The sequence below is a fragment of the Grus americana genome, chromosome 5 (assembly GCF_028858705.1).
Source record: "Grus americana isolate bGruAme1 chromosome 5, bGruAme1.mat, whole genome shotgun sequence".
Classification (NCBI taxonomy): Eukaryota; Metazoa; Chordata; class Aves; order Gruiformes; family Gruidae; genus Grus; species Grus americana.
Genome location: NC_072856.1, coordinates 38,926,453 through 38,948,294, shown reverse-complemented (window position 1 = coordinate 38,948,294; position 21,842 = coordinate 38,926,453). Strand labels below are relative to the sequence as shown.

General features: G+C 33.5%; 1 protein-coding gene across 8 annotated transcripts in view; it reads left to right on the top strand.

Annotated features, from left to right (window-relative positions):
• NOVA1 (NOVA alternative splicing regulator 1) overlaps positions 1-21,842 on the top strand; it is a 153,462-nt gene that overhangs the window by 110,916 nt on the left and 20,704 nt on the right. For 7 of the 8 annotated variants that reach the window (XM_054826950.1, XM_054826952.1, XM_054826956.1 and 4 more), the window contains 2 exons: positions 4,782-4,948; positions 14,130-14,201. In XM_054826950.1, the coding sequence (XP_054682925.1) occupies positions 4,782-4,948; positions 14,130-14,201 (239 nt within the window). The remainder of the gene's footprint in view (positions 1-4,781; positions 4,949-14,129; positions 14,202-21,842) is intronic. The other variant, XM_054826951.1, reaches the window with a different exon arrangement.

The window sequence follows — 21,842 nt, the reverse complement described above, 5'->3', positions numbered from 1 at the left end:
AAGGAAAAATGAATGATTAAAATAAACTTATTGCAGGCTGTTTAGCTTTTAGGCCTAACTAACTTATTGGATTTCAAAACAGGTTTTTATTTACTTACTTGTAAATTGCCTGATGGCTGCTAATGGTTTTGCCTTTCCCTCTCCCATGGAACTGAATAGAAAGAGTATTTTATATATTGACATACCTGTTTTCATATGAAAAAAATAGGCCGAAAAAATTCCCACTAAAAGCTAAAAACACCAAAAAACTGATTAAGATTTCTTTCTTCTCCATTAGTTTTAAAAATATATTTCTGGTGAGCAGTATAGGCAGGCTTTTTTGTGCAATTACATTCTGCGTCTTTTATTTGATAATAAAAATTAAAACATACATGTGCAAATTGAATTTTAATTCTGGTATAAGAGGAGAGAAACCACATTTTACTTGCTGAAAATTTTTTGGGTTTGTTTTTTGAATATACAGGGATGATGCCCACCTACTCTACATTTGGTCATTTTCTGTGGCAGAATTATTCTTTTCTTGTATATGTTTTATCTCTTCATATGTAAAAGACAATACACAATACATGACCCTAACTCCAATTTGAATTGTAAATAATTAAAAAAATAGAATAATGTTATATTAGCTATGTTTCCACAAAAAAAAAAAAAAAAAGAGGACACTGGTTATTTGGTAATTTTGGTTTCTGTAAATCAATTTCAAAAATGAGATCTGTATTTTCAATACATATTTTGAAAATCCTGTGACAAAAAGTATGCATATAGACAGGTGAGCTTTTGTTCACAAAAAAAGGAGTGGATGCAACTGTTAAACAACTGAAAGTGATAAATAATCTCACAGTTTACTTTAGACACTAATGGAGCCTAAAAGCTTTTAAAATGACAGAAATTTCACCAACTTTAGTGATTCATAGGCTTATTTTTGTTATACAGTTTGGTCATATAGCTGGCAGTTTTCCTTTTGTGTGACTCTTGTAAATTATTGTACTCTGTTATCTGAGTGAAAAGCTACTAAATTTGTGTGAAGGAATACGACAACATCACTTCAGAAGATTAAAGCAATTCCCAGCTGTACATGTATGCAATTTCTCCACACTCTTTTCAGTTTTTTTTTTGTTGATGTAACCCTTGAAGAAAATGTGCTACTGTCTTGATATGCTTTAAAACTGTATCTTACTCTACATGAAACGTGCTTTTGCACAATTGTATTTTTTCATGGAACACTGATTTCCGTTTACTGCATCCTGGTTTATACATAATAAAATGTAGTGCGTTTGGTCCATAGTATGACATGAAGTACATTTTTATTGCACCTTCTAAAATAACACAGATTGCAGAATACCCTTTAGTCACCTAGTGTCAAGTCTAATGAAATTCCTATTTGGCATCGACTGTTTTCCTTTCAAATGTTTTGACAGTAGTCATCCCTGTTAAGTGCTTTCCCTATTAGGCTCCAGTAGCTTGGACGCAACCTGATCTGTGTTTTGTTTCAGTGTGTTGTCTGCTGACCTAGAGAACACTTGCATTAGCTGCATTGATCAATCCACATCACATCTCATCATTTAGGAGACAATTAATACTGCGGTGTAAAGACTCCCCAGAGCATTTTCTTAGAGCTGGATTGCTTTACACAGAAACCACAGGAGTTGTTTGCAAAAGGGCGAGGAAGCCAAGTAGGAAGAAAAAGCATTAAGAAAGCTTTGACCAGGAACCAAGTTTCATTTTCTGTGGTGACTTCCACTTATGTCATTTAAACTCCCTTTTTTGATGGAGTGGTTGGAGAAAAAGAAAAAAAAAAAGCTGGATTTTGAAGTTGATTTATTGAAAAACACTATAACAGGTCACATAAACGTTCTAAAAATCTTGCTCTTGACAAATATGCTTGTGATACTTGTATAACTTGCTGTTAAGAGTGTAATCATTTTAACTTTATATTTTATCTCAAGGATTATTAACCTGACAGCTTTTGACATACTGATTGCCATGTTTTAATCTTAATTTTCATTATTTTTAAATAACATGTTTTAATAGAGAAAAAAGTTTGTTTCTCATTCTATCAGTTTTGCTTTAGAGCTTCTGCCACGAAGTTGAATTTTGGTGTTACCTGATACTGTTTCTTAAGAAAAAAATCTCTGAAAGATTTTAAGTGTACGTGAATGCATTAAGTTAATGAGAAGGCGGGGCTCTTTGTGTGCTGTTTCATCTTTAGGTAATGCAATATTTAATCTTTAGACATTATCCACAGAAGCAGACAAGAAGCATTTACTAATAAACCCCAACTTTTTCTTGCAGATGACTAAGACTACTGTACTATTCTCTGTTAAAGACTATGAGTTGGTAACAGTAAATATTACTAAAGACATAAAATTGATAGGAAGGGAATTTTATGGAGGAGGTTACTTACCTTCCTGGAAATTCTCTAATCTACGTATTGCCTGTGATTCTGTGCAGATTGTACAATGATAATGAGGCCAACTAACACGTGAACTTCAGAAATCATTGCAAACTTGTCAATATTTACTACATCATTACATTGTAATTTTCATTTATTTAGGTAGCGTGAATGAATTTTTCATCAGAAAAGATTTACGTGTGATCATGTCAATAATATTTACTAAGAATACGTCAATGACAAAAATTACATTTATTTCTGTGGTAATACCATGGCTTAAATTGGTTATTTTGCTTCCTCTCCTGTAATCTGGAAGCAAAACGTGCGCTGACATTGAATAGAGATATGTATCTGGCATATCTCTGCGTGGCAGTATTATTATATTTTCAGGATTACACTATTATTGTGATAGTTCATGTTAAAACTTTCTTCTGTTAGTAGAGCTGTTCTACTGGTATTTGAAGGTAAAAACCTGGTGATGAAAAATCAATAATTTGAGTATGTTGAAAATGTACAAAATGTGTTTGTGGAACTATGTGCTACATTAAATTTCAAAGCAATTTTACTTGGACCTTTAGGTTGTCTTGGTATTTCTGCAGAACAAAAGTGGGAAGTACTATACTCCATTTTAAGTTCCATTTTTCCAGCTCCCGTTAGATCTTGTTTTTCAAGTCAAAACTGCTTTTGTGGAACCTAAGTGGTTTGATATGTGGGCTACAGAATGTGAATTGTTTCATTGCAGTGTCATACTTGTATCCTTAGGATCAATACTGGTATTTTTTATATTCTTTGTCTATTGAGGATCTGTCAAGCTGTAACCCAATATGTAAAAAACGCTTTTTTGCTATACATTAAGCCATACAAAACCATCTAAAACCACTCTAGTCACAAAAAATAAATGAAGTATTTTTCCACAATTCTGCATCCATCTTTGGCCATCCTGTAGATGTTTTTAATAAAGAAATAAAAGAAATAAGGACTGGAGTGGTTTTTGTAACACAGCACAATTGCAGTTTGGAAAAGGGTTATGTGGCAAAGTAGGCTTTGTCTAAGCCTTTCTAGAGAATTATAACTAAATCTATGGTAGTTATTTAATGGTTGGTGGTAATCTGCATAGAATTGCAAATTCTATGAGGTAGAATACAAAAGCCAAGATAAACATGGCACATCAGACTATCTTTCTCCAGGCTACAGGAATAGGCAAGTCATTGTAAGAGCCAATGAAATTAAAAGTGAGAGTAGGTAATGGTGATGTAAGGGAGAGGGAGTGACAGCCAATACAAGAAAAACAATGTGCTTCAGACCAGAGAGGAGACTTAAGCAAAATGATACAGAGCAGAACAGAACAGAACTGAAAACCAGGCAAAACTGCAATGGCAAGAAACAGAGGGTTACACTTTGCTGCAGAGTTTGGAAATGAGGAATATGTTCAAGGACTGTTTTTCTTAAGCATCTGTCCTACCTTTACAGATGAGGATGGTGGGAAAGTGTCCCCTCCTCTGCTTCACTGCGACCAAAGGCCTACTATTCTTACACATAGAATAATATCAGACCTATTTGACAAGTGTTATAGTCATTTTCCCACGTCCTTGGAACATGGACGCTTAGAAGGTAGCCGCGTGGAGTCTAGATGTCCTGCATGAATGATATTCAGTATAACTCTAAACAGAAGTAATTTGTGGGGTATTGACTACTTATTTGGTACAAGCTTTCATCATTTCCAACTGTTAAATCACATTAGAGACAGCTTAAACTCTGTGTATTCAGTAAATAATTGCAGTTGTTATGGGGATGTTGTAAGGTAGGAAAGTTCTAAAAGACAAAGTGGATCCTCAAATATATGACATCAATTGGCCTTAAAAGGTCTTGCCGTAATATCTTGCAGCTGTTTTAAGAAATGATTTAATAATATCTACACTAAATGAATGTATGGGTAGTTCATGTGTTCATTACCGAAGCTTATTCCAAGTGCCTCTGTAATACTGGCTATTATGTTCAACCTTGTGTTACCTAAAAGTTCTATGATATTTTAGAATAATTTACTACTAGGCCAAAATAATTTAAAAGACATGTATTCTGCACACACTCATCATACTTGCTAATATTACCAACAAAACCTAATGTGCATTTTCTTCCCCCCCCCCACTATCCAGATTGACTTGGAAATTTATGTATTTGTAGGATCTACAGAAATAGGAGTTGTTTAAAACATCTTCAGATCATCAGTATGTTATCTTTTGGAAATCTCTCCTTTCGTTTGTATGTTTATGGATGTATTGCTAGTTGGTTTTGCAAAGCTGATTTGAGTGCCATCTTTATGCCATAATTGAAACAGTCTGTGGGATCTTGAAGAATCCGCTTTATTCAGATCAACTTTTGGTATTTGCAGGTACTACAGAGCGGGTGTGTCTGATCCAGGGAACAGTTGAAGCACTAAATGCAGTTCATGGCTTCATTGCAGAGAAGATTCGAGAAATGCCTCAAAACGTGGCCAAGACAGAGCCTGTCAGCATTCTACAGCCTCAGACCACTGTTAATCCAGACCGCATCAAACAAGTGAGTTTTTGGTTGGGAATAGAGAGTCACAGCAGCTCCTTAGAAGTCTTAAAACTTTAAGGCTGCAAGGGGTCAACATAACATGTTCTTTAAGAAAATGCTATTTTACCCTTTAGTAATTTGCTGGTCCTCTTTTTCCTTATAATTATGTGTTCTGTGTTTCTCAGCAGTTCTTTTAGACAGGGTTTTATAAGTTTCAGTGCCGCAATCTAATGTGTTTCTTTCATAAACTTTTCTTTACTGTATAAGGTGATAATACGCTTCTAGGTTTAGTTAAAGATCGCTGAATTTTAATCTTAAATGATGAACCTCTTTGTAAATCTTTAGCATTACTAAAAATCACAAATTAACTGAATGTTTCCTACTTTTATGTATATAAAATAAAACCAATACTGTTTTCATACCCTATATTAGATACTTTAAAATCTTACCTGTAAAAACTTGAAAATATAAAGATAATTTGCTTGGGATGTTTTCTACCATTTCATTTTATGTTATTTTTGGCATCTTTTTGCCTGTTTTACACTGACTTCTTTCAAAATCTATGGGCAATGCAAAATATATTTGTAAGGTATTATTGGTCTAGTATTCTTTAGTTGATTACATTTTACAGAGCAATCTTAATTTTTTTAAAAAATGTCCTGTAAGGAGTATGTGAAATATGTGTCATACAGGATTTAAAATTATTTTCCATTGTATCGAATAAGAAAAAGATGAAGAAAGAAATGAGTGAACATTAGTAAAATTTTGTCTTGTCTCTCTATCCTATATAGGATAGATTTTAGTTTCTCACCTGTCCTATATGGGAAAAGATTGTTTCGTCCTTCTACACTAGCAAGATTCAGTGTCCTATAAAGTAAATTGGTAACTGTATACAATTACTTTACTTTGTATATAGTGACATATACAGAATGCTTATATGAAGATGTGTTTGAACAGGATGAGTTTGGAACAATCAGACTGCTTTAGATGGATGAAACTGTGCATAAGATATTGTATACGATTTCTAATATTTACTACTACTTCTTTTCTGTATATGCAATACTTTTACATAAAAAATACTCTAGTTAATTTTTAAGAAAATACTAAAAAGAAAAGACCTGATTTTATAGGATTAGTTTCTCAGTTAGACATGAAAATGATTATGACTGAGATAGAAGGAAAAAGCTGAAGAGATCTGTATTTTGAATGGCTTTTCTGCTCGTAAAATTTTAGATTTTATGCCAATACTTCTTAACCCAATGGCAAATGAGTATTCTCTGTTAAAATAAAAAGTGATTTTCCCTTCGCAATGAAATGAAGCTAATTTTTTAGGTAAGTCAGTGAGGTCCTGAGGAACTAGATTACAGAGCTGTTTAGTGACATGCCTAAATACTTCCTGTCTTGTATCTCAAGTTGATATAGCTTGTCCACAATACTTCACCAGAAAACTTACTTGTAAAGTTGTTGAGGGTTTTTATTTTTAATTTGTTTTGGGTTTTTTGTTTGGTTTTGGGGGTTTTTGTTTGGTTTTGGTTGTTTTGTTTGTTTAGGTTTGTTAGTTTGGTTGGTTGGTTTGAGGTTTGTGGGTTTTTTTTGGTTTTTTTAATGAAATTCCACATTTGGAATGTTAAATTCTGGAGGGACAGATTAGTGCACAGAGCTGCTGCCAGTGAAGTTAAGACATAGCCTAAATACAATGCATAACTTATAGGACTTTTATTTAGTGACTGGCTTTACATCTTAAAATTTTAATATATTACCTGTATACATACAGGTACATAATAATATGACTGCAAATATTTGGAGATATGCATGTGCAGATGTTGACCAGCTTTAACCACAATGAATTGTTTAACTTCTCTTTTAATGAAGCAACATCTATTCATGATAAATTCATACACTATAAATGTTGACTCAATAAATCTAAAATGCACCATTTTTACCAAGAAATGAAATTGTTAGCTTAGTTCTTAGATAGTTTGCAGTGAAGTAATGTATCCTCCAATGACAGAATATCCTGTATCTTAATGAAAGATATAATACCTGTATTTAAGAAATTAAAGTATAATATTTTGTAACAGGTAATTGTAATCTAGAACTCCAGTGTTGCTATTTTTCTTTAATAGCAGACAGGTCACAATTTTATTAAAATGATCAGGATAATGTATAATACAAGTTATTTTGAAGTTGGCAGAAAATAAGCCTCATGAATTACAATTACTTCTTTTACACAAACTTTTATAGACTACTACCCAAGAACTTTGGCACCCAGGGCATTATGCTGCAGATTGAAGAAAGTAGACATCATTTGAGACTGAGTTGATTTTAAATAATAAATTTTACCTTCATTAGGAACTTTGAAGATATTTATGTTTTCTAGCTGTTTCTACCAAAAAGCAAAGGTAGTTTTCTCCCCATGAATGAAGACACCTGTAGTTGAAGCTTCGCAGTGCCACCCACGTCTGTATAAGCATGCAGCTCTCATTTCTCTCTTGTGATTTCCTTGTCCTGGGCTGCTTTACTGACACTTGCCCCAGAGAAGTGAGCTAAGAAAGGAAATGTCTTCTGGGTACAGTTTCAATGAAGACAGACAGTAGGTAAACCCTTTGCTGACTGCTTGAGTTTCAGCACTTTCTGGCTTCAGGAAAGGCATGGGTATACATGGAGGCTGAGTCTGGCCTGGCATTTCTCCTTAGTAGTAGAAGTCGCTATCCCAGCATTCTGGTGTCTCTAACTTTTTCAGCTTCAGAAGATTTGCAAACAAGTTTACCTGGTTCCTTTTGAGCCTTCTCCACTGCATTTTTCCACATCTAATCCTATGGATTTATCAGTAGATACCAGGTAGTCCTCTCCTCCAAGCAGGTCTGATAGATATTTAATTGACAAATATTTGCATCTTTTATCTCTGTGTAACACAGGCAATCTCTTCATAGATGTTAGCTGTCTGCTGTTTCTCGATATCATTCAGCACTAACCAACTAATTCCTGTGCCCTTTTACTTCCTAGAAACTGCTATGAGCATCTAACCTCCCTTTTCTCTCTTTATTAGTTGACTGTCATACACTCAGACCATACTGTAACCCAGGGGAACAGAATACAGTTTTCATAAAGTGATCAGGAGCCTGAAATGTTTCAGCTTTGTAATTTAGCATACCAAGCTTTAAATTTCACCTTTACATTAATAGCAGCTGCTATGAACAATAAACTTTGCATTTTTTTTGCATAGTTTTATCACATCACCTTCTTCAGAAACTATTGCAGGTGCTTTGTATGCTAGTTGAATTTTCCTTCCAGTTTTCAGTTGTTTTTCAGGTAGCAGGTGTTGTAGCATCCTGTCCAGGAAGCACATGGAATCAGAGATGGCCACTGCGGAACTCTGCATTATATAGAAGGAAAGATGTGTGATCTGATAGCTAGCGCTGCTTTAAGCAGGAGTTCGCACTGTTTGCTTCTAAGATCCCTTCCAGCCTGAATTATTCTTTGATTCTATGAAATGTTTACCTACCAAAACATGGAGAAAGGTTTTAGAATTTCTTCCTTGAAAATTTAGAATAAAACTTTCACATATAGAACTCCTAATTAATGTTTTCATTAAAGTCAGTTGCATTTCAGCTTTTTCAGTTAACCTCTCATGAGCCTTTAACTTCCATTCATTAAGCATGGTCCCAGACATTGGGGGACAAACACTCAGTGTTTGAATTCAGATTTGTAAATTCACATTCCTCTAGTGAAAATGACTGCTTTTGCTTCAGAAATGCTGATCAATAAATAAATAAAAAAATCATAATTTTTAAATAAAAGGTTTTACTTTGAAGTGCTTAAATAGAACCTGACTTTAAGAATTAAGATCTGAAAATATTGGCTTAAAAGGAGGATTTTTTTTTTTTTAAATACAGGATATGAGTTCTTCAGACTATAAAGACTCGGTAGACTTCATAGAATGCTTTGGGTTGGAAGGGACCTTAAAAGTCATCTAGTTCCAACCTCCCTACCATTGGCAGGAACACCCTCCAGTAGAGCAGGTTGCTCAAAGCCCCATCCAACCTGGCCTTGAACACTGCCAGGGAAGGGGCATCCACAGCTTCTCTGGGCAACCTGTTCCAGTGTCTCACCACCCTCACAGTAAAGAATTTTTTCCTAATATCTAATCTAAATCTATCCTCTTTCAGTTTAAGACTGTTACTCCTTGTCCTATCGCTGCATTCCCTGATAAAGAGTCTGTCCCCGTCTTTCCTGTAGGCCCCTTCAGGTACTGGAAGGCTGCAATAAGGTCTCCCTGGAGCCTTCTCTTCTCCAGGCTGAACAACCCCAACTCTCTCAGCCTGTCCTCATAGGAGAGGTGCTCCAGTCCTCTGATCATCTTCATGGCCCTACTCTGGACCTGCTCAAGCAGGTCCATGTCTTTCTTGTACTGGAGACCCCAGAGCTGGACAGAGAACTTCAGGTGGGGTCTCATGAGAGCAGAGGAGAGGGGGAGAATCACCTCTCGACCTCCTAGACACACTTCTTTTGATGCAGCCCAGGATACAATTGGCTTTCTGGGCTGCGAGTGCACAATTCCAGCTTATATTCAGTTTTTCATCCACCAATATGCCCAAGTCCTTCCTTCCTTAAGAAAGGACATAAGAGATAATCTTTCTTTTACATCACACTTACTACACTTTTTTCCGTTTTTCAAAGACAAGTCCCCAAGAGTTCATATATGCAGATGAATTGCTTCTATAAATATCTATAAGTAAGCATTCTATCTGTATATGCTAGTTTGCTTAGTATTTTTTCTTGCCCTATGTCCTGTGTATTCTTTTACACAAAAGCAAAACCAAATGCAAAGAGGATGAAGTATCATCAGAATGTATTTTATTTGTTCTTTACAGAAGTGAAAAAGTAGCAAGTAAAATTAGATCACTGAAGTCATCAAAGTAGCCTTTTTATAACCTGGATTGTAAATAAATTATTAATCCTCGATTATTTCTTTTTCTAAATTTTATTTTTGAAATGTGTTATGTATTTATACAGTCATTGCTGAGATGAGAATCATTTGCCAAAGTTACAGCTGAAAGGAGTTCACAGCAGATGAAAAGAAGACTCAATATGTTTAGCAAAGTGGTCTGTTTAGAAAATCTCATCTTTGATACTGTTGAAAGTCTAGTAAGTCAGTCTTTTGTGTTGTTCAGCAAAACGGGACCTTGCAGTGCTCTCTGTTTCTCATGTTAGCTGCAGAAGGTATTAAAATATTTAATACAATTCAAAAAAGACACCACCTTTTCTTAAAGTGCATTAAAATATTGGCTTAAGCAAATTAGTTTTGTCATCACATTAATTTCAGTGATTTAAAAGGACCAATATTAACATATGCAAGACTGAAACTCAGTATTAGCTTAGTATTAATAGTAATTTAATGTGGGTAATGTTATTACCAAGATTTCCTTTGTTTGGCAAGCCCTGTAGTGAGAAACTAGAAATTGGTAAGCTCTAAATGCAGGTTCATCTTCACATTTAAATTATATTCTTTCTATGCTTTCATGTCTCTAACCCTGTTATAAAATGGTATTTCATTTTTTGCCTTTTCTCTCTACTCTTCTATATATAAATATATTAATAGGTACTGAGAATTAAGTTAACTGTCTCAGTACAATATTTATTACCCAGGGTGTAAATATTGACTTTTTTTAGTGTATATATATGACTGTGACTTTCGTTGTTTATGCATTTAGGCAATTCATGAAGTCACTGAGAGAGGGCTCAGAGACCTTATGGAACACTGTGCAGATGGAGTATATGTATTTTATACTGCTCTGATACAGCGATATCTTCACTGTGTTACTCAAAAATATGAAGCATGGAAGTATTATGCTTTGACCATCTTTCTGAACCCTTTAGTATGTTGTGCAGCCTGAGAGCAGTCTCTCACAGTATAATCAATTCTCGTGAGCAACACAAGGAAGAAGTATTTTCTTGGACTTTCAAAAAATTCTACACCTCAAATATGAATTAGATATGCTCAAACAAAATTATATTTCTAAAATTAAGCCCCATTAGTCTTCCATTCATTGTCTCATAAGTAATAGGAAAGGAAATAATATTTGAGAAAACAGAGAACACCAGTTTCACCATGGCTTGGACTATACTATTGAAGATATAGCTGAAAAAACCACATGAGTCTTAGAAGTGATGTGGGGTAGAAATCCTGACTGGCTTTTTTCTATAACCTTGCCAGCAGTCAACAGGAAAGCTTCAGTTACAGTATTCATGTTTCAGTCTCAAAAATTGAAATTGTAATGTAAATTTATCTTATGATTTCTAATCACTTTATAGATCTCATTCCCAGAAGCCTAATAACTACTAAATTCAAGCGCTTGCCTAATGCAAAACACTTGCCAAATTTTAAAAAAAAATATTCTATGCTGCTTAATAAATCAGAATTATTGAGTTCTGTCCAACTTTCTTTAAGAAGTAATTTTCCCTAAAAGTTCTTGCAAAGCAATTGAGATTGTATCAATAAATTACTTATCAGTCAGGGGAAATTCAATACAAAATCCTACTGCCTGTGTTTCTTTTTCTTATTTTTGTGAAATAACTTTGTGTTACTTTAATATTGAAGAAATAAATAGGTGTGTGTCCATAAATAAATGTATCTCCAGAATTATCCAGAAATATGAAAAGGGATGAATTTTTTACAAAATGTTGTCAGTTTTTTATATATAAATATACTTTTTAATATATATATGTGTAGATATGTAAAAAATAAAAGCAGTCACGTCAGTAAACAAAGAGAGATTAATCCTCAAACACAAACAACTTGATATACAAAGATAAAACACCAAAACCACAAAACAAAATGCCTTATTGCTGTTTTCAGTATTTTGTCATTGGTATGTATATTTGGAAAAAAATATGTATGCCCGTACTTGATTCTTGGTCGTTAATACTGTTGTTTTGCTTTTAAATGTTTTTATCTTTTTTTTCATTGTATTTTAAACAAGCATTTGCTAAAATGGAATAGTGAAATGCTTCTACTTAATAGATGTTATAGTTCAACAGTCACCTGAAATGAGTATCGTCACTCCTTTTTCATTGCAGCCATACATTTCTGTGCTTTAGGAAGACTGATGTTAATTGAAAACTGAGATGCTTCCAGTTTCTTAAATTGCTTGTGGTATCAGTGATTAGGTCATTATTCAGTGTTGAAGTGTTCTACATATTTTCTTATAAATCCAGTAGTTAGATTTAGTAACACCTGCGAAGAATAAACTATTTTTCCTTTTATTAATTAGCCTAGTAATTTTTTTTTTTTTTTCCAAGATGAGGGATTAATATATAGCTGTAATACAGAAAAACTTTTGGGATCAGTTGCAGTCCTCCATTCTGTTTCATTGAGGTTTTTTGGTTTTGTTTGGGGTTTTTCCCATTAGTTTAAGCTTAAATTATGAAAATCAGTTCATTGCAATTTCAGACTTTGGTAAGAGAGATACTGCATAATCCCACTAAAATCAGAAGTACAATTCTGTGATTGAATAGGGTTGGCCCTGTACTATCGTGGAATCTGACATTTCTTTTTCTAAATAACTCTGGCCCCTCACGAATGAACCCATGTTCTGTACAGAAGGACATGGGAGAATCCTTTATAATTGTCTTGATTTTCACAATGTAGAGCATCTGCTGACCAACAACATTTTGCCAAGCTACATGTTTTTTGTAATACCTTGTCCATGGTAGTATTTTTTACATAAGCCTCTTGAAAAAGCCACAGTTCAAGCTGTATATGTTTTTGTCTTTATTGTTTCATAACATGAGTTACAAGTTGGAAACACAAAATAAGGATCTGTTTCTTAAGATTTTTTTTTTCCTGTTTTGGCTGCTTGTTTATGTAAAAATTATGAAAAAATGAATCTTCATATTGCTTAACATACAGCTAAATTATTTGTGTGTGCATATGTACAAGGCCATATTTTGCTAATACACAACTTTATGCATTCACAGTGTCCCAGCTTTCTCATATGCATTAAGAGTTTTAGTGCAAAAGTATGTGTACCTATTTTATGAGGGACTGTCAATGATTGTAAGTAACAGAACTGCTGAAAGTGTGAAATCTTGCTTCATTTATTTCTAAATAGTTTTGGTTAGTAATTATATGACCATATGATAAATTGCATTGTATAGCATTTTAATATCTTATTTCCTAAAGTAAAAGTAGTGTCATTTTGGAAAAGATGTCAAAACCCATGCTTTGAATAAGTATTGTATGTTATGTTTTGAAAATTGGAATTTTACATTTTCACTACATTTTATAAAAAGAAAAGAAGAGTTATTCTGTCAGGATCTAATACTTTAAAAAGAGAAATGTATATATAAAAATTTTAAACAGAGCAGTGCTTTTTTGATATGTTCAAGAACTAATGTTAAGCGTATGTATATTATTTAGAAAACATGATCAATAAATATGACTCTTAATTCTTTTTTGTGTTTATTTTGAACACAGGCCTGATGATAAGTTATTAACCTTTGCTCAACTAAATGAACATATTTAATGCTAATCATATATATATAGTAGTAATTTGTTATGAAGGTATTAGTTGCATGTTCATCCATCATGATATTGATGTTTACATTTTTTCACCTGCCTCTTGATTAAAAAAAGATCAATGGATATTTTAGCAGTTAGTATATTGCTAAAAACTCAGTAGCTTCAGTGTAATTGCCGTAAGATACGGAACACAGTTTGCTGGCTACAGTCCGTGCTATAGAATGGTGCATTATAAGGTGCCAAAGTAAATGTCTCTAACTTCTTTCAGATTTTGGCCCTGTTTGTAGACTGATTAACTGTTTCTAGTGTGCTCATTGAACTTGCTGGAATTTGTGTTTACTATAGTCTTCATTTTCCCCAAGAGGAGGAGAGAGGAAAGAATATATTCCTCATGTGGTCAGCATATTTTTGAGTATTTATGTGAGTTCACCATCTTGATTTCAAGTCATGAATTTGTTTTTACATGCATAAGCATGCATATTTACATGCATTATTTAGCCAATTGACTTTAAATTCCATTAAGTTCCAATGAGTAGGAGAAAGATTTTTGCCTTAGGCATTTTTTATTTATTTTAATTTTCTAGTTATGTTACTTTTGTTGGTTTATTTATTTTTTTAACTGTTCAGTCTAAGGCTTGTAAAGGTTGATTTGCTCCTGAACTGCTTTGTTCCCAGACATTGCCATCTTCCCCAACTACCACCAAGTCCTCTCCATCTGATCCCATGACCACCTCCAGAGCCAATCAGGTACAGTATCATCCTACCATCTACACCATACTTTTCACGGGTGACAGCTTGCAAACTGGAGAAAAAGATATGGTGGGTTAAGGATTTATTCGTTCATTCACATATATACACCCATAACCATAGATATCTAACTCTTGTTAGAAATTGGTAAATTGAATGGAAAACATTTTTCTTCTTTTAATTTCTTTTGTTGTGTTTTTAAAATCTCTGATGAAAGCAAGATATCTTGTAAAATAGTCTTTTAAAAACTTGATTTTATTAATAAATAGCAAGGATACATGCTGGTGTGTTTGTAGACAGAGTAACTCTTGGTATATGTACGTTTATGTATATATGCACACACGTATTTACTTCCTGGATCATTTATAAATTATAATGGAATTACCCCTAAAACCATGTTTAATTAGCTGGATATCAACCTAGGAATGGCAAACAGACTTCTTTATTTGTTTATTTAAGAATTTTGAAATGTATTTGTGGACAATAACATGGGGGCATTATTTAAATAGTGTATGTAATAAAAAATAGATTTGAAATGAAAATTTATTGATGAAGAATGAAGTAAAATTAAGTCTCTCTAAAAACATACTAAACACATCTAAGTAAGTTTAATTCATGTCTTATTTTTAAATGCATAAACTGTGCTTTTAGCAGTATTTTAATTGCATTTCTCATTTCTCTTTTAACTGGAAAAAACCATGTCCAGTTCATTATGTCCACAAATCATCATACTGTTTATCTTTTTGCCTTCCCTATGAAAATAGTTAAAGTTACTTCATACCATGCTTTTTAGAACTGATTCATGCTTAATAAATACCTTTAGTAATTTTTTAATGTACTGTTAAACTTAATGTTCTTTGTGTAAGTATTCAGTATGTGCTAATAGTTTTTAACGTACAATCTGTTTATTTAAGTGAGCTGAATGCTTCTATCAGATCTTGCACAAATTAGATCAAATACCTGAAAACTTTTCTTCACAACAAGCTAATTTCCCCTGGAAGTTAACATTGTTATTAATTACTGATCCTCTGATATTTTGTGACCTGCTTAGAACTTGCTGGCTGTATGAACAATCAATTTAACATACAACAGGACACAAGCATATTAAAGCAATATATCACATTTTTGATCAACGCATGACTATCTGTTGAAAGGGACATCTAATACAGAAAGTAATGAAATTTAGAGAGAAGTTGTACAGATAGAAGAACTACTAAGAAAAATATAAATTGTGATATCCCTCACTTCAATTTGAAAGACTTCTTCATCAGTCTGCTTGCATTCCAGCAACAGTTATTTGACTTCATCACTGAATGACAAAGATAAAATCTTTGCCAGCAGCTAGGGGTGTTTTATGAACACTGTGTTCAGCCTTTATTCTCTCTCTTAATTTTAGTATTTTGTGCATTTTAATTAGAAGATTTTGAAAATGTTGAGCGCATAGATATTTTTTTAAATGTTCTTAATATTTTTCTTTTCTGTTTTCTTTCCCACTTTTTTTTAATTATGAGTGTATCCTGATGATCATTATTTGGATAAAAAGGAAGAGGTGCTTTTATTTACAGGAAATACTATTTGAGCGTGCTGTTTAATTAGCATTACAAGTACCTACTTTGCATCTGTTCAATGAATTTTGAATTATCAAAATTATAGTGTATCGTACAAACTTTAAATCACTTTTTAATAGCTAAAATACCTATTTTTATAGAAAGTTTTTCTATGAGAATATTGTCAAGTGATATAGCTGAATATCCAAACGAAGGGAAATGTATGTTTTGTGTCCTGCCTATATCCCACATTGCATCTTTTAAAGCATTTTTTCATAACCTGCGTTCAATTCAGTTTTCATAAAAACAATCAAGATCTTTTTTGAATCGCGTTAAAATTGTATATATGAAGAAGAGTAATGAGTTCCTTATTGACTTTTGGAACTGCTTTTATCATTAACCCTTGAAATTCCTACTGGTTTATAATTATTTTATCCCTCCTAGTATTTCCTAGTGGTTTCTAGCCAGTCCAGCAGGAGGCACGAAGCACCTGATAAGGCAATTAAGGCCTTTCTGTTCATTCTAGTGATAAGTGACGTAGCTGGCAATTGTTCCCAGACTGTAGTACTGATTAGCATTCAGCACCAGTGTATCGACAAGTATCTGCACTGCGGCTGTCACACGAAAATAGGTTCCAACACAGTAATCTCAAACCTGTCAGTAGTCATGTAAGTACCCAATAGGAGAGTATTAGAGAACAACAACAAATGTTTGTTTTGATATATGGCTGTGTAAGGTGATTCTCAGCAGAAAATAACCATTCAGGTATGGGGTTTCGGACAAGATGTTATATTAGGATAACAGGAAAGAGCTTATTTAACTGGATTGAAGTCAGGAAATTTACTGTTAAGGTGTGAGATAAATTCACAGCTCACCCTGTTGTGTGGATATAAGCGTATCAGGCTTAAGATCATTCAATTTTCTATACTATTTTACTCACAACAAGACAATATTTTATATTAAAGATTAGTAAGGTGATTAAGCAAGGTTTAAGCAGCACTTAATATGGGGTTGCTATTGGTGTGAGATTCTTAAACTGGGTTGGAGGACTCCCCATAAGTCATTGCAATTAGAGAACCGTCGAGTATGCGTGTTGATGAGCATACGTGATGTGATCCTTCCCGCTGTACAAGCATGTCAGTTGTATTCTCCTGACAGAGCTTGCATAGTGGGCAGAACAATTTCTAGACACGCTTTTTACTGCAAGAGGAAAATAGTTCTGCCAACAGAGGTCAGAGGAAGCTGGGCAGGAAATCAGGCTTGCATTATGTCTTCCTTTTAATGACTCACTTTGCCTCCATTCAGATGAGATCATAACTCTTTGTATGGCAATTTCAGCTTTTGTTGAATTGTTTTTTGAAAAATCCAGTGTTTGTGAAACTACTCATTTTATGATTCTCAAGAAGGTAGTCTCTAAAATGTCTTATATAGTGGAGGAAAACAGTTCCTTCAGAACTGTCACCTGTTGTGTTATACTGGATTGCCACGGATGCAACAGAAACCTCTGCGTTGGAAGTGGGTTTTTTCTTTAGTTTTTTGTTCCAGGAAGACATACATCTGTCAATATTAATGCTGTAAATGTCTTGTTTATTTTTGCAGTAGAACTTCCTTGGGCCTTTGTTCACATTAAACATTCATATACTGCAAAATTCCCAAGGAAGAAAGAAGCAAAGAGCCAACAGAATTAGGGACATTTCGAATAACTTCCCCCCCCTCCCCGCCCCGCTCCTGTCTGCCTATCACTGAAAAGAACTCAATCTTTCTGTACTTCTAGACTGAGAGCTTCTGCGTTACCCCCTCCTGAACTTTGTCAGCTTTGTTTATAACAGAACACTGACAGACATATAGCTACAGTGGTGAAACTTCTGCTGACGCCCCTGGAGCTGGCAGAATATAGCTTTACTTTTATTTACCAGAAGGAGGAAATCAATTTTACTTTTCCACAGTACACTTCAAGTGGGAATTTCATCTTGAAAGTGATGAATAACACCATAAATATCATATGAAACATGCTTGCTTTTCCTCTGTAGTACCTTGTAAAGGTACAAGTTTTAATACTTATTTTAACAGTTAAGTGACATTAGATAGACAAGTATTTCTATAATTAAACTGTTTACATATTTTCTTTTATTTTTCTTACCTGCCTGCTTTACTGATGTTACTATTATTTTAGAGGAGGAAACACGAGTGATATAAACCCAAGCTTTGTCTTTCTCCTTTGTCTATTTGATATACACCTATAAATGCAGTTGCAAACCCTGGCATGTTTCCTTCTCTAATCCTCCCATTTTCCATGAGATTGGTACCACTGTGACCTGTACTACTGGCTGTTAGAGAATAAAAGGCCAAGCCACACATTCCCGCTTACAAGGGAGTCAGGAGAGTGACGGGTAGGAGTCCTTTCCCCTTCCCTTATAATTTAGATAGGCTTGATCTCAGTAATGTAATAGGATTTATCATCAGAAACTTTGTGTCAGTAACTTACTATATAAAACTTCTTTTATTTTTACTTTGTTAAATACACTTCTTTTTCCTATGGCATTTGCATTTTTTACAATTACAATTTTTTACAATTTTGTTTCTTTATTGTTGCACCTGAAATTCTTATTTTGTCATTTAGTACAGTGTAATATAAATTTTCTGGAGTTCAGATAGGTATATGATTTGTCCATTCAGTTCTCAAGGTTTACAGTTTTTTGGAGCATATCTAAATCATCTGGTTGCTGCAATATCTGTAATAAATAATACTTTTCAATGTTTTTACATGATGGGACTGAGCCAGTTTTCTTGGTACTGCCTGTACCCAGCAGGTACAGCACAAGCGTGTGGCTGTTACAATCCTGGTATTAGGAATTTGTACTTTTAGCTTATATCATCTCTTTATTTTATGCAAAATCTATAGCTTGCAATGGGATATAAGATAAGAACACATACAACTAGAGATTGGGGGAGTTAATTGATATCTTTAAATTGTAATGATTGATGTAGATGGTATCTCTCTGACTTTAAAGAATAGTCCTATCCCTGTCTGTAAAATGACTTGCAGAAGTATAATCTTTTCATTCCCGATAGAGGTAGAATCTGACAATAGAGGCTGTAAAGCATAGTGACAGCTTTTAAAGGGTTGATGAACTCATATCACTTATATTCAATATATAATTTATTGTGGGAGGTGGAAGAAGAAATAGGAAAGAAAGCTTTGTTTTAGTCTTCTGTTATCATTAGGACATGGAATTTTAAAATATGCAAAAAATCCAACTTAAAATGATAAAGTTTTTATCAGTAGATTAATCTTGAAGTACAAATAGTGAGTTTTAATGATGATCCAGGATAGTAGATAGCCATCGTAGACCATTGAGATACTATGTCTATTTGCCTTTGACAATTTGATGCGAGGGTTAAGATATTCTGTCTCTGATATTTTAACAGCAATCTTCATCTAATTTTTAATTTCTATTTTTAATGTCATTTCTTACAGTGGTATTGTGAAAAATCTGTTTTCTTTTTAGGTCTGTCAGAGATTGACTGGTGCTGGATGTATCACTTGATCTTTCCAAATCTCAGTACCGTATATTTAAAAGCAAAGTCAATATAAAGTTATTTAGCATTCTGAGAAAAGGTGCTTTAGAATTAAAAAACTGTTATTGCTTTAATTTGATTGTTCAGAATATTTGCCTTGGTAGTTCTCTGTGAGATAATGATTTGACCTTTTTTCAATCTGTCAGATTGGTCATTGATAAATATAACCATTATATTTACATCCAGAAGATAATATCCAAGTTCCATCACAAAAATAATATGCTGTTTGAAAGAGACTTCATCTAGTAGACAATGTTTTATATGTACCCATCACTAAAGAATTTAGTTACAAATACATGAAGATCACAAATATCATAAATTATTAACATATTAAATAAATGTATTCTTCTAATTATGGCATCAAACCATTTTTTCTTTCACAAGTAGATGCATGAGAAGGAAATCAGGCTTGGTGTGACAGTGGTGTTCAGAACCATATGATAACTGTCAGAACCTCATCATGATATTTAGAGGAATAGAGTTGAAGAAATAGGCCCTGTATTTTTCTGACTTTTTCTGGAAGGTCCCCAAACTTATGGTATACTTTTGCCACCTACACAAAAATTCTTGACATAATTTCTCAACATAGCATATCTTTTTGGTTAAGTCTCAGCAAGGACTTCAATCTTCAGTTTTAATAGTTATTCAACTTCACATTCAGAGTTCTTTTCTGTTTAGGTCTTGCTATTGCTATTGCAGACCTACCCAGTAATAATTCTGACTCCCCATTGAACATTGTGCATTGTTACAAGGTTGAACAAAGGTGCCTACATTAGTTAGAAAAACACTGCTCTCTCTAGTGTGAGAAAACCCTTCATTTCATATTTGTAGATAATTTTATCAATTGTAAATTCATATCTCTATAAAGCGACCTTTTTGTTTCAATTTAATATGAAGACAGAGTTCCTTTTTTGATTACAAGTTGCCTATGGCACCCTGTGGACAGCATGTAATAAATAACATATCTAGAAAAGGCTAGGGAGAATTATTCCCCTGTTCAAATGACAGGACTCCAGTAGAGGTTTCAGTGCTTCAAAGGTAACCTTTCCCACTGCTTCTCAGCTGAAATGCTTCATTTCACAGGTGAATTCTAAGCAGAATTAACCTATACTCCATAGACTAACTGTAGACATTTCTTTTCTGGTTCTCAGTTTAATACATTACTTTATATTTCTCTTTGACCACTTTCCCCCAATATTTTGCAGTGTCTGAGCTTAGTGCTTTTGTTTGCATTGTCTCCTTAAAATATAAATTTTTTTAGATACTATAAAGATTTATAAATAAAAATCTAAAAAAATCTTATTTGCAAATCAGTTTGGGGTTTTTTTACTCGTCCTTACTGTCCGTTTCAATTTTTTCCCTTTGGACAACTATATAGGTAATTATTTGTGTTCATATTCCTTTATATTGATTTACTTGTTTCCTTTCTTCTCCTCTCTCCCACCACACAGCAGTTTTAGGGTTCACTGTTTATTGTTCCTTAAACTTAGGGGAAATATTGTCAGGAGCATTCATGAGACATGGGGAAAAATGTAGCTTCTCACTGCTAAGGCTCTGAATACTACTGCCGTGTCAGTCATAGGATGTCATGAATGATCTGCTAGTTGCAGTCCTGTGAGTAAAAACTTGATTCCATGTTTGTGTATCTTGTTTTGATTTTATGCTTGAAAAGAATTAGAATCAGGTAGCTTCCTATTTCATCCCCTCTTCAAAAAGATACAGTTTCTCAGTGTAATGGACAGCATTACTATTCCTTTTCTATTAAAATGGATAAATGTCTTAAATCAGTTTCTCCTACAACTCTTTTTTTTTTTTTTTGTGCCTTTGCCCCCATAGATAAAAATCTGGAGAAAAAAAAATAAAGCTTAAAAAAAATATGAGAAAACAAAAGAAAAAACTTTTTTTTTCTTGTACGTAAAGAGCTTTTAAAAAGATGTTACACAGCCACCCCTGTTGTGCATTTATGAAGACTTAGCCTATTATTTGTTTTAATCCTTAGTTTAGTCATTAGTTTTAAAACTTGTTAAAGAAAGTGAATAAAAGTAGAATTTTGAAACCATACTAAGATGATTTAGAAAACATATAAATTTTACTGTAGTGTTACCTTAATGAAGCCTGCTTTTGATCTCATTAATTTATTTTTAAATCAATGCTACTTCTGTGAATATGCTGAGAAAAGTTATTGTTACACTTTCCTGTACACTTATGATTTGTGTGGGGTTTATTCACTTCAAATATTTTGAAGTGAACATGTAAAAAGATAATGCTTTTTGGATTGAATAGATTTTGCTTTAGACTTGCATGGATATCTTATGCAAGTTGTTTAAGAGTTAAAAAAAAAAAAAGCACTCTAATTGAAGATCCTGTTCTTTCATTTAAGGATATTTGAAGATATGATATGTAGGTTTTGGCATTTGTCCGTGTCCTTGTACTAAGAAAAGGTCCTATCTGCTTATGAAAAAGGATCATTAAACCCATAAAATTTGGAGAATAAACATTCTTCTCTTTGTCAAAA